Source organism: Athene noctua, chromosome 2 (assembly GCF_965140245.1).
Source record: "Athene noctua chromosome 2, bAthNoc1.hap1.1, whole genome shotgun sequence".
Lineage (NCBI taxonomy): Eukaryota > Metazoa > Chordata > Aves > Strigiformes > Strigidae > Athene > Athene noctua.
Window position 1 is genome coordinate 120,738,507 of NC_134038.1, and position 13,842 is coordinate 120,752,348.

At 51.3% G+C, this 13,842-nt stretch overlaps 1 protein-coding gene across 1 annotated transcript in view; it reads left to right on the forward strand.

Moving 5' to 3' along the window:
• The first annotated feature begins 3,265 nt into the window (after positions 1-3,265).
• Positions 3,266-13,842, forward strand: part of MKX (mohawk homeobox) — a 47,893-nt gene continuing 37,316 nt past the window's right edge. The window contains exons 1-3 of the mRNA XM_074897965.1: positions 3,266-3,521; positions 5,657-5,816; positions 12,529-12,682. Of these exons, the coding sequence (XP_074754066.1) occupies positions 3,340-3,521; positions 5,657-5,816; positions 12,529-12,682 (496 nt within the window). The 5' untranslated portion in view covers positions 3,266-3,339. The remainder of the gene's footprint in view (positions 3,522-5,656; positions 5,817-12,528; positions 12,683-13,842) is intronic.

Here is a 13,842-nt window from a genome sequence, read left to right on the forward strand (position 1 = left end):
AGCCCGGCAGGTGCCCAAGCTCCCCCTGCACCCCAGGCCCCTGTGCGGGATGCATGGGAGCCCTGGCACTCCCATCAGTCGATGCTGAACCATCCTCAGGGGAGCCGGCTGCAGGCCACGGTATGTGACCAGCTGCTATTGACTTATTTTTCCGTGCATGGCCGGGTAAGTAACCTTAATTAAAAACATGAAGCCCACAGTTTGTATCACATTCGCGATGTTAAACAAGCTCTGGAAATAGAAACCCTGTTTTCATTTAAGCTTTTCAACTGTGATCTAAGTAATAAAATATGGAGGGGGCGGGCGTGTGTGAGATTTACATGTGATGATTTGGGAGATTTCGCTGCTTTAGAGGCTTGTAAGGCGCCACGGTGCCAACTGCTCCTGCCGCTGCCTCGCCGCGCTTGGCAGCGCCTGCCCTGCACAGACTTTTGGTTTTTTCCAGAGCCGCTTTCCAAATGCTGATTTCTGCCCTCGGCTCTTGTTGCTGTGATTTATTCTGGGTGTGGGTGTGGGATCTGCCAGGTCCTCAGCAACCTGCTGCCCTGGCTGCCTGTGTCCTGCCCAGCCCTGGGCAGGCAGGCAGGAGGGCAGTGCGTACCGTCACTGCTCCTGAGGACCACAGATGTCCTTGAGTATGGCCACGTACCCTGCAAGTGCAGATAACGATTCCCCCAGCCCATGCCCAAGCAGCACCATCATCAGAAGACACAGGGGAGGATTATCTTTGCCTTCATCGTTCCTCCTGAGCCACAACACAGGGAATGAGCACCCATCCCACCAGGGTGGGCAGGCAGGAGGGGAGGCTCTTCTGAGGGCACCTGCTCTGTACCCTGCCAGTGGGCCACAGAAATCTGCTGTGCCCCATCCACGACTCCCCTCAGGAGCTGGGGGCCAGAGCCTGCGCCTGACTGCCTGGAGGGGATCACCCCTGCCATGCCAGGGGGGCTGGGAGAGGGGAATGGGAAGACAACCGGGCAAAAGCTTGTATGAGGCCATAAACGGTTGAGATCACTTTCCCATTTTGCCCGAGCAAGCAGCAGACCTCAGGAGCTTGGTTTTGATGAAGCCTGCCGCTTTCTCAGTCACCTTTTGCTGTAATACAACAATATTTCCCAGGTCATAAACAGTTCAGCCGGGCAGGGCATGTTTTGCAGGAAGGCCCTAATAAGCAGGTTAGCGCAGACTAAGAGCGAGGCGTTGATCCCATGGTGTCCCTGTATGCCCTCTTCCCCGCCGGCTGTTTCTGAGTTCTCTGGACAGGGAATGTACTGGGGGGGAGCCTCGAAGGCCTGAAGGCCATGGAGGCACGGGGTACATGGGCTGCACAGAGGCGTCCCGCGGACCTGCCCATTTCTCTCTGTTTTCGGGGCCGAGGACTGGCACCAAGTTGTTTGTGGGGCTTTTCCCACCCTGGAGTGATTTTTCTCCCTGAACGACGGGGCGACTTCAGGGCATCGCCCTTCCCCAACCTCCCTCCTGATTCCCTTCAGCAACCAGAGAAATGACAACGGGATTGGTGATCTCCGACGCCAGGGTGCCCCTCTCCCAGGGACCCCTCCCCAACGCATGCGGCTGTGTGACGTAGCAGAGAGCGGCCGTGATGGAGGGGTGCGGGGGGGTGGTGTGTGTGTTAGGTCGCAGACAACAGACCCCGGCGGGGCAGAAACAGTGAGGCAGAGCCCGGGAGAAGGTACCTGCCCTCGCCACGGCTCCGGGGCCGGGAAGGCGGTAGACCCCAGCCGCCTGTCCCCGCCGCTCCAGCGCCGAGGCCCGCGGAGAACCGCGTAACCCCTCCGCGGTGGCCTCTGCGTCCCGGAACGACGGGAGGGGACGAGCCCGGGATGATGGAGAGGGGAAGGGATAAAGCCGCAGGCGGCTCTGCAGGCTCCGGTCCTTTGGGGACACGGGTGGCGGGGACGAGGACAGGCAGTCCACGGGGTAGCGAGGTGCCGTGGAGGGCGTGGGGCGCCGGGGGTGCGCGCACGGGGGAGGTCCGCGCCGCGCACGTCCCGCCGGGCCCGTGGGCGCAGACGGCTGCTCCCCGTTCACCCGCGGCGGTCACATAACGTCTGAATTACATCCTTGTAAATATTGACTGTGGCCATCTTCTTCGTTTCTGCGCACAGTAACCGAAATGTTCGAGCCCGGCGGAGCCGGGGCCGAGCCGCGGGGGGTGTGCAGCGGCGGGGCCAGGGGAGCCGGAGGGGCCGGGGCACCCCCGTGGGAGCGGGCCGGGGCCGCCCGCAGACCTCGCTGGCCACTGAGCATCCTGTCTCCGCGGGAGCGCCGAGGATGCTAAAGGGCGCGGGGCCGTCTCCCGGCTGGGGCTGCGGTCTAATTTATAATCCTTGTACGGGGGACACACACGCACGACACACAAGAAGCGACGGAGAAGGCTGGGGGAAGATGTTTCCTGGTGTGGCTTCGTTAAGCGCCGGCGTTAATGACCGGCGCAGGACCGCGGCTGCCAGCACGGCCGCCGCCGCGCCGGCTGTGCCCCGCGGCCCCGACGGGGGTCTCTCCCGCGGGCAGCGTGACCCCAGCCGGTGTCCTCAGCCGCCTTCCCCGGCGGACCCCCCCCGCCCCCTCCGTGCACATCGGGGCTGCCTAGCCGTGCGCCGCCGGCCCCTCGGCTGCCCCTCGCCGGGCTCCTACCGCCCCTCCGCGCACCGCCCCCCGACGCCGCGCTGCCGGGGTCCCCTCGCCGGCGGTGCCCCCTCCCCGTGGGATGGGGAGCGGCGGTCCCGACAGCGTGAGTGGCTGCGCGGCGGCTGTGCCTCCGGGCGCCGGCTCTGCGCATTTGGTGGTCGTTAAAAACAATTTGTTTCCCTCCCCGTTTGGGGAGGGGGAAGGGGAAAATCATTCCGGGGGAGGGGAGGGGAAGGGAAAGGGGAAAAAAAAAAAAAAAAAGGAGAGAGAGAGAGCGAGCGAGCAAGCGAGAGAGGAACACCAAACCCAACAGAAAACCCGCGCTCTGAACTATTGCGACACGGAGCGAGGAGCGCGGCGGAGGCCGGCGGCGAGGTGCGAGCGGGCGCGGGCCGGGCCGTGGGAGCGGGCCGGGCCGCGGGGACCGTGGGAGCGGGCCGGGCCGCCAGAGCGGACCGGGGTTGGGGGGCGGGGGGCGTGGGAGGGGCGGGCTGCCCCCCCTCCCGTGGGTGGGCAGGCGGCGCCCGGTGCCTCCGCGCTGCCCCCCCTCCCCGCCGGTCGCGCCGGGCGGGTCTCGGCGGTTCGGCGCGGCTGCCCGGTGACCGCTGCCGCCTCCCCGCAGCGCAGAGCGAGCCCCCGCACCTCGGAGCCGGCCGCCAGCCCAGCGGCGGCCCCCAGCCCCCCACCATGAACACCATCGTCTTCAGCAAGCTCAGCGGCCAGGTGCTTTTCGAGGAGGACGCCAAGGAGCGGGAGCGGAGCGGCCGGCCCTACGTGGGGGTGGTGGAAGGGCCGCACCACGCCGAGGTGCTGCTCCCCGACAGCCCGTCCATCAAGGAGAGCCTCAGCCTGCGCAACCGGCGGACGGGGTATGCCGTGCGCTCGTCTCCGCGCCGCGCACCGGCTCCGCGGGTGCGCTCCCGGCCGCCGCGTAGCCGCTTTGGGGTTGCGAGAGGGGTTTCTAGACGGGTCCTGCCCCCCCGCCCCGGGGTCCATGCTCTCCGTGACTCTCATTCCAGAGCTACGGTGGGAAATTCCGGTAATAGGTGATGCAGAGGCGTCCGATTGGACTGGAATGTGCCAGACAGGGCGCCCCTGTCCTGCGGTGTTTGACCTCCCTCTCTCTGCCGCCAAACAAAAACAAACCGGGGAAAGCAGGGCTCGTCCGGTTTCATCGGGCGCTTCATGTCATTAAAGCCCCCAAAACAGAGGCGCGAGGCGGAACGTGTGAGACCTGGGGGCCGGGGCAGCCGCGAGGCCGAACCCGCCGGCGGGGCCGCGGCAGCCGGTTCGCGGCGGGGCTCTGCGGAGCCCCCCGCGCTTGTTCGCCGTCCCCGCTGGTTCGCAGCGCGCTGAGCGGGCGGCCGGGAAGGAGCTGCCTTGTCGGTGCGTTCCTTGGGATGGGATTTAAAACGGACTAGCGCGGTGCCGGGCGAGGGCTGAGCAGGGTGATGTTAGGGGCGGTTTTGCTAAGCAAAAAAAGGCAGCTGAGGCTGAGCCGTCTGCGGCTGATTTTATTTTGGTGCTGGAACAGGTGAAATAGGAGGTGACGAGAGGACGTGTTCTCTCCGGCGCGTTGTCAGCCGTAGCTCGAAGGGCTGAACTGGCGAGCGCGGACCAGACATTTCGGGCCAGCTTTACCAAGTAGAGACTAAGGACCGCAGTCGGGAGGCACCGAAACCCAGAAATCCCGGGGAGCTGTTTTTACTGCCGAATTTCCACCTTAACGATTGCATCAGCTCTCACTTTCAGCGGCGGTGCTGGTTGGTAGGGCGCAGGTTATGTTTCATCGACATGTTATTAGCAGCCGATCGCGGCGGAGCTGGGCTGCGGAGGGAGCCCGGGACGAGGCAGCGCCGGCGGCCGCTCGGCCCGGCCCGGCCCGGCCCGATACGGCCCGGTACGGCGCGGCCCGGCCGGGTTCGGCTGAGCGGGGCTCGGCCCGGCTGGGCTCGGCTCGGCCCGGCCCGTCACGTCACGGCGCCGTGGCGCCCCCTGCCGGCGCCGCCGGGAGCCCCCGCGCCGCGCTGCCCGCCCGTCGCGCCGCCGGCCCCGGCCCGCCTCGGGGTTTTCCTTCCGATTTCCCCGGTCCATATTCACTCGCTTTTTATTGTCGACCGTTTTTTACAAATAACACCCCCTTTTTTTTTTCTTTTAAAAATTTGTTTAGTTTTTAACGGGCCCTGCGTTTTATTCCCCCCGGTTTAACCTTTCCCTCCCGCGGCTTTGAGGGCTCCTTCGCGTCGCTGCCGGCGGCGTCGGGGAGCGGCACGCCGGCTCCCCCGGCACCGCTCCTCGCCGCCGGCTCCGCGCAGGGAGATGACCCGGGACGTGCCCGGCGCCGCGGCCGTCCCTGAGTATAAGCGGCAGATAAAGGCGGGCGGGGGCTCAGCCCGCACCGCAGCCCTGTTCGCCCGGCTGCGCCGCGCCGGGGTGAGCGGCCGGGGCCGTGCGAGGCGGGCGCTGCCCCCCCTGGTCTGGAAAGCCCCCCTCTAAACAGACTGAGCGGCCACACGCCTGGCAGATGCCGAGCACCGAAAGCACCGGGACACTCGAACCCCGCACCGGCGGAGCCCTCACCCCACCGAAACCCACGCGGTGGAGCCGCCCGCGTCCGCAGCACCATCGCGGCCAGCGCCCCCTCCCCGCGGGGTCCGCTCCCCCCAACCGGGGAGGCTGGGGGAGCTGCGGGCATCGCCTGCTCCGGAGCAGCCTGCCCGGGCCGAGGGCTGCGGCCGTGGAAGGTCCCCGCGCACCCCGCGAGGAGGGGGCTCGGCTCCCCACGGGTAGGGCCAGGCCCGGGCGGGGTGCACCCCGGGGCTGGGGCAGCCCCCCGAGCAGGGACCCCCCCCGAGCAGGGTCCCCGGCATCCCTGCATGCCTCTCGCACCCGCAGCGGCGGCCGCGCAGGGCAGCTCGTCGCCGGGGCCGGGGCCCGGGGAGGGGGGGCCGGGCAGGTGCCCGCCGCCCCACCCGCGGCCCTCAGCGCCCCTTCTCCGCGGCAGGGCTCGGCAGAGCGGCGGGAAGGTGCGGCACAAGCGGCAGGCGCTGCAGGACATGGCGCGGCCGCTCAAGCAGTGGCTCTACAAGCACCGCGACAACCCCTACCCCACCAAGACCGAGAAGATTCTGCTGGCCCTTGGCTCCCAGATGACCCTGGTGCAGGTAAGGGAACCCCCATCCCCACCGCCGGCGGCCGCTCTGGGGCGTGTCATGGACGGGAGGGACAGGGGCAGCATCAGCCAAAGCCCCTCTGTGAGCTGGGCGGGGGGCAGCGCTGCTATCGGGGTCGTCGGTGCAGCCGGCAAGGCCAGGGGCCCTGTGCGCATCCTCCCCTCCGCCCTCCCCAGCAGGGCCCCCTTCCAGCAGGACTGTATCCCCCAAACAGGAATTCCCACGTCTGGGCCGTCCTGGCTGGGAAGTGCTAAAGGCAGTCGGCAAAAGGTGTGTGCTTTCCCTCCTAGGAAAAGATGCCCTCATCCTTTAATCTCATCCATAAATACAGTGGAAATATTTTTTGGTTAGTCTTTAAATATCTTCAGGTAAAAAAAAAAAAAAGAAAAAAAAAAGAAAAAAAGAGGAATGGAAGATTTCAGCACAGAATAGGAATTGCTGAGGAAGTTGTGGGGAGCTACTCTTTTCCTTTTGGAAAATGGGCTAGAATGGAAACAGTTCTATTGTTCTGATAATAATCATCACCTGTTGCACAGACCTTAGTGTTACCATACACACTGCGTGCAGCAGCTCAGCATGCAGAGACTGTGCTTTACAGCCTTGCAGGAATTAGCTTTACAGTGTAATTAGACGTGGGGAGTAATTGTTTTGCTTTCAGGTGAAACTCCCCTGAAATGACTGGCAGTTGTGTTGCAGTAAGAGGTATAAAGTTGGCTGCAAGCGTTTATAAATCTTACTTCTTTGTTCTCTTTGCCATCTGGCATTCTGTCGAAATATGTGGTTAAATGCTATCGGTTGCTGAGTGATGCTATCTCAGGTCTGGATGCTGCAAAGATTTATGCATTGTGAATAATCTAATTTCCTTACTGCAAGCTACTGCTAGGTGCATAAAATGAAACACATGTGTCTGCAGGATCGGGTCCTCAGTGCTCTGCCTAACACATTACGTGTTGCTTTAAAGGACATGAAGATATCAAAATAACATGAAGTATTAGAAAAAGAAGGTGGTAATTCAGCATTATTATTATTTTGAGTGCCCCTTTCGAAAAGCCTTTGCTATGAACTTCAATCCTAGTAATGGCAAAATGGGAAACTTTTACACTTTAGTACCTCACTGTGAAACTATTGCACTAGAAAAAACGCTGTAGCTTTGACAAAAATAATATTAATGTCTCATAAAATGCCAGTTATAACTGGAAGATACAGTTAAAACAACTTCACTTGCTTTTAAAAAATATACATGAAAGGTTTGCTCAGACTTTTAAAATATGATTACATAAACACTATCCATTCAATGCCACAATTCAATAGGAGTAGTTTACTGGACGGTGGCTTTTAGAATATTCCTGCATTTTTACATGAGATTTAAAACATACATCCAGAATACATGTTGGGAGACTTTCACATTAATGACATCTTGGTGAGTTCTCCCGTTCTTTTACAAATGCCTCAGAACAAACAGGCAAGGGGAAGAAACTGGTGGGTTTTTGCAGTATGTCTCTCGTGGCAGCTTTGATAAATCCTGATGGGGATATGTTGTGTTAACCTCTATGAAAGCATCAAGTGAGCCACGGGCACTACTCCACAGAGTTTTATGACCTACCTAAGGCGTAGGATAAAATTAAAAAATATTGTGGAGGACTATGTTTATCTCTCTTAGACCCCCGTGACTAGTGGATTTACACTTGAAGCTGGATTTGACCAGCCTTCTTCCAATGAACTGCAATATTTGAAAGAGCTGTGCAAACATCTATCTTCATTTACAGAAGCACAACCCCACATGTTTCTTCCATCATTTGGGTGCAATGTTCTTTTAATCCAGGAATATAATAGCATCTGTGCAAGAGGTAAATACATATGTCTGGCCCTAGCAATAATTCCTGAGCCTGGAAGAACAAAACAACACACACCCCACATCTACTTTTTGGATGCCCAGAAAGAACAAGACTGTAATCCAGATCAAAATTCTTGTTCTCTGAGAGTGAGAGAGAAGGTGCCAGGCTGTGATTTCAGCCACACTGGGTACATCAGACATAGCTTCCCCGAAGGCCGTGCTCTTTCAGCTGAGTGGTATAACCAAGAGCAGGCTCTGGACTGGGCTTTGGTATCTGTTGGAAAGCTTTGCTTCTGTCCCAGCAGGGGCACTTTGCAAAAGCATCAACCAGGGTCTCCTGTGATTGCTTTACTAATCTAGTAACACCAGACATCGTTGAGCCAGGGATCAGTGTATGATGTTTTCTCCGGGTTACACGCCTTCACGTTTGCTGATCTGTTTCATATTTCTATTCTTCCATTTCTCGATGCTGTCCCGTGGTGTTTGCTTTTGGTGGGAACGTACGCTTACCCTCACAGCTTTCCACTCCTGTGGAGGCTGTTGTCTGCTGACAGCTGTTGCCTCTTCCCAGCATCCTTCATGTACTGATGCCTTGTCATTGGAAGCCCTAGGGAAGGAAAAAGATACTGTTGAAAATCCCTTTGAGTTTCCGCCAAAGTGCCATTTAGGGAATGAATGGTTGGCGTTTTTTCTTTTTCACCTGATTGCCGACCTTGGAAGATGATGTTGGCCACAGTATTGATAATATAGCTGTAACTCTTCTCCACGTGCTTTCCGTTCATCTAATGAGCCTTATTCCAGTATGTACCAACGATCCAAAGGAGCTTTTGCAGGACTGTGGCATAGATAAAACTGATCATTCTGTGAGATAAGAAGGTGAACATCCATCCCTGTTTTCTACTGTTATTATTGACAGTATTTGCATGTCAAATCTTCAACAACTTTTTTGCTATCACCCAGTTGACTGGTTTTAAATTAATTTATTCTACCTCACTAATACTTTGGCTTAACCCCCTGTTTCTGGGTGCAGTGGGACAGCAAGGGAGCTGTTCCAGCTGCGTGTCGGACAGCACTGCAGAAGGAAAGCCACACTCTTTCAAGGAGGTAGGATTTCACAGGAATCATAAATCATCTTGATTCTTAATAAGTAGTAGCAAAACCTGGGGCAAATTCTAGTCTGACTTATTCCTGAGCAGGCCAACAAGGTCTTCGGGAGTCCTCAAGGCAAATGTTATTGCAGCTTTCACTCCAACAGTCCAAAGCTTTCTGCTTCCCCAACTGCCAAAGCAGGAAACCAAAAAAGCAATATAGTTGGAAAAGGCATTTTATGTTTTACTCCAATTAGATTCCAATTCAAAATCCAATAATTTGTCCTGTTAATATGCTACATTTTCATTTGTATTATTACCACAGTGCTTGATTTATTTTCATTTAAATTTTGATTTAGATGTTCTTGTGAAATAAAAAAGAAAAATGGCTGTATATTCCTTCCAGAAAGTAATATGAATGGCTGTATTGTTGATGGGAAGTTTTTTGCAATGCTAGGATTACTATATTGGTCATGTGCTGGTATGGATTTAATAGTATTCAGATTCATAAAGGCATATCTGCATTACTGGAGGAGGAGAATCGATTGATTTCTGTTCCCCTGTCGAAACTTTGGCCACTCTTAAGCAGTGAAGCAGAAAAAAATGCAGTAAAATTGAAGAGTCTCTTCAGAAGTAAAGCCAGAGGGTTAATATTTCATGATGCTGATATAAGTACCTGATGCTCTTTGGGAATGACTGAGCTGCTGTAAAATATGAATGCTGGAAAGCACATCTATTACCCGTCTCCTTGGGTTTTGTCTTTTTACTTCTGGAAGAGCTACATGATTGTTACTTTACAAGCTTAGTGAGTTTCATCATGCTTTTTTTTTTTTTTTCAAGATACTTAGTTCTTTGGGAGGTTTCCGAGACAAAGATTTTCCTGCTGGCTTGTAGGTAAATCATTGTTTTGGGCTTTTTTATTATTTTTGGAAGTCCAGTAGTGTAACTTGGGAACATGGGAAAGGATGGATGGCTTTTGGCAGCTTTGGTTGTTTCTTTTTGTAATGGCTTAAGTGTGGTGCAACCAGGCACTTGCAGTGAGTGGGACCTACAGCAGTAGGCATGCAACGTTTTAAAGACCACATGGATACACAAGGTAACATTTGGGGCTGGTTGAAATTAGTGACAAAACTGTCCTTGGCTTTAAAAGAGCCAGGAACAGCCTGTAATAACCCGGGCCGTGGCTGGAGTTCAGGGTGAGCATACTGCCTGGTACAGCCTGTGGCCATGCAGCCTCTTCCAGTCCACACACCTGGAGGTTGTCCAAGACTGAAAAGTGGGAGAGCTGTTGAATCTCTTGTTGTCTTAGAGATCAGGATTTTCCAGCTGTATACACCAGTGTCCAAAAGCAAGAAAGCACCCACAGATACCACACCATAGATTTAGCCGAAAAATCTCTTCAGCGCATTTGGCTAACTTACCTTCAGCTTTAATGGGCCTTGCTGTAATTGCATTTGGGACAAGAGTTTTGGGGGTGAGTTTGTTGCTTTGTGCTTTAGCAGAAAGTTCTTGTAAACGCTGACTTCAGGTTCTTTCATAATGATCAAATAGTACTATTTCCTCCTCTCATAACAAAAGACTTAAAATATGACTCATCTTTTCATATTGATATGCAGAAAGCAAGGCATTGGCATGGGAAGAATGAGCCCAAAATAAACTGAGAGTACCATGCAAAAATCACTCCTGCTAAATTTAATTGCTTTTATGTATGAGTCACACTAATACTGCCCTGTCTTTCTTTTCTGTACATTGCACTTCACTGATGAAATATCTCAGTATGTAATGAAATGGAGCATAACAAAATCTTTCTCATGAGAGGTTGGAAAGCTGTCAGTTTTGTAAGATGCTGCAGTAACTGCTGTAATATTCAGTGGGGCCCTGGATTGATCCATCCCTATCATTACATACTTGATTTCAGAGTTACACTAAATCATGCAGCAGCCAGGTGACTGCAGTTTCTGCTGAGCAGCCTAGAGTGAGTTTGTTAACAGCATTAGAAAGTGGATGGATTCCAGCCCACCCTTTCTGGTTTACTACAATGATTGCCGTGTTAATATGATTAATACAAACAAGTAGCCTTGGAAGAGAATGAAAATTACTTACTCTGCCAGATACAGTTTTGCTCTTCTAACCTGTCATAGTAAACTACATGGTGTGTAAAGTTATGTGTTTGGCATCTGAGCACTTTGGCATCAGGGCTCACTGTATTTTTGGTGGAACCCTGTTTCATGAAAACATGATTTTAAGTAACATCAAACTGACAGGCTTAAGGTGCTACGACTAAGTTCTGGGTGGAACTCTGAACTGAAGTTTTGTTTTTCCTTTAAGCAGATAGTGTTTATTTATCTCATAATCACCCTAGAAGTGATTATTGATCCAGAATAATTATCCAAAAATTATTAGCTACAGTAGACAACCTTAACTACAATAGACAGATGACAAAACTAGGGCCAAAATCCAACACTGAATTCTACAGTCTAGCATGTACTGGTAAACCATGTGTTAACTTGCTGTGCAGGTTAACATAAATTAAATGGTAAGATCGTTCACAGGTCAGAATATGAATGCAGTAGGCTTCCTGTGTGTGTAGTTTTTCAGCACAAAGATGTGAGTGTGGCTATAGACTCCCGACATTCTTTACATTCTCCTTTGCAAGTAATGCTACTCTGCCTCCTTCTTGCAGAGGTCATGTCAAAACACACGTATTCCTGCAAGGAGTAAATAGCATTTTTAAGACCTGATTTATCATTAAACAAATATTGTTAGATGTAGGTAGCTTGCCTCTGCTCTTGCTCGTAGTAAGGTTATGTTAAGGTCACTCTGTCAGTATCAGTATTTCCTATTTTATTTATTTCTGAGTTACAGTAGAATCAAGGCCAGCATTTTCTCAGATATGCTTTCATGCAAAGTCACTGCAAGTACATGCATCCCATTTGGTGATCTGATTAGCACTGCAGACACAGAAGACTATACCATGCTCTTTTGCTCCTTCGGTGCCTAAAGCACTGTGAAATCCTCGTGTTTGAGCCTGACTTTGTGCTGACCCTGTATGTTAGAAGGGTACTAACGTGTATCCTTTTTGCAATGTCAAACTCTAGAAAACTCATCTGCAGCTGAGAAAGAAGACAGGCCAGTCTCTTGTTTAGTAGTCACCTTCAGAGGAATCTGCATCTTCCCTGTTTTTTAGGGTTTCTACAGCAGAAAGAGTTCATAACAGCTGCTGCTCTGTAGAGCAAATTGTTGATTTCTACAGTGACTCAAAGTACATTGTGTTCTGTGTAAGACTTTCCTGATACCCACTGCCTGTCAGATTTACTGATAAAGCATGAGGGAGAATTTAGGCTTTTATGTAGCCAAATTCAGAATGGGTTTTTGTGTTCAACAGCCTTATTGTAGCCTACATAAATGTCAAAGTCAAATTACCGAACATCAGCTTTTAGTTTTAATTTAGGATGTTAGTGATGTATTGAAGGTTCATATTGAAAGTTCAGGGCATTGTCTTTCAAATTAAAAAAAAGATGAATATAAAATGAGTATTTTGGGACACCTTGATTAAAACCTTGTTAATAATGTGGGTTTGCTAACACTTGTGAAGAAGGGTGGGAAGCCTGAACCTGCCTTCTTGTCTGAGGTTCCTGGTCTGCTCAGTGATAGTTTCACTGACTCCTGTTCATGTTTCCCTTGCTTACGGTTTTCTTAGGGCTTACATAAAGCTCATGCAGGTAAGATTTGTTTATTTGCATCATTTTCAAGGGAAACTAATACATTCATTTGTAAGCAGGTGTCAAACTGGTTTGCCAATGCAAGACGTCGCCTGAAGAATACTGTCAGGCAACCAGATCTTAGCTGGGCTTTACGAATAAAACTGTACAACAAGTATGTTCAAGGAAATGCTGAACGACTCAGCGTGAGCAGCGATGACTCATGTTCTGAAGGTTTGTTGATGCTCTTTTTATCAATTTTAAACTGATAAAATCTGTTTAGAAAGTATCAGATACCCTAAGTTAGCTCTGGTTTCTCACAAAACGCCCTCAGTAGATCCACCTTTACTTTTTGTGAATTAGGTTCCATTTTTGGCTTCCAACTACTGTGCAGCCTTGCAGTGCAGGATTGTGTAGGTTAATCAGGGTGACAGTCTGGTTGCATGTTACTTGCCTGTTTTGTATGACATTGTTACTAGAAAGATAACTTAGTTCATTAGATTCTATAAGGCTATTCCTTCAATCTACATTAAAGGAATAATTGATTACGTGTGTTGGTTTAGGGAAATGAGAAATCTCTTGAGTGTTACTTTCCTTGATGGAAGGGCTGTAGCAATATAACATCATTAACAAAAGAATCTGATTAACAAGACAATCTGATTAACTTCAGTGGGGCCTATTATATGGTAAACTGAATATTGCTGTTATTTGTTTTGTATATTTTACCAGCAAATGTTTTCCTTAAAAGGTGCACTGAAATACTCTTTCTTATCCAAATTAACAAATACAGGAATTTTTAAATAGCACCCTATATGTTTTAATAGAACATTTGTATTCATCATGTCTGTGGGTACTTTTTTCAGTCAGTTGTGACAAGGAGATATATTGACAGGAACAAATGCTACAGAACATTATCAGAAAGCTGTGAATTTTTAGAAGAATATATTTCAAGTTGTACTCAGTTTCAATTATCTTTGTTCTAATTTCAATTTGTACTCACATTCTCTTATATGTACTTCCCTTTAAAACATTGGTTGCAGGACAATTAAAAGAGTACATCTTAAGCAAATACACTTAAATATGCTGTAGTATTAAGAAGAACCAAGTTTCAAGTTATAATCGTAAGAATTCAGCTTATTCACACATATTTTTAAATGTTTATCATTGATTTAGGGCATTTCCCAGTTTTTTTCTACCTGCCTTGTGTTGCTCATGAACAAATTAGACTCAGAGACTGTTTTCTACAGTTAATTAATTTGAAATAGCTGGAACATCTGAGAATCCTGAGAACTACTGTGAGCAATGTGTGAACAGAAGAAAATGGAAGTCATTGTCTAATGCTGAAGTCTAAAGTTACTGTCTAGTTTTAGTTATATATATATAGCAATTTAAAA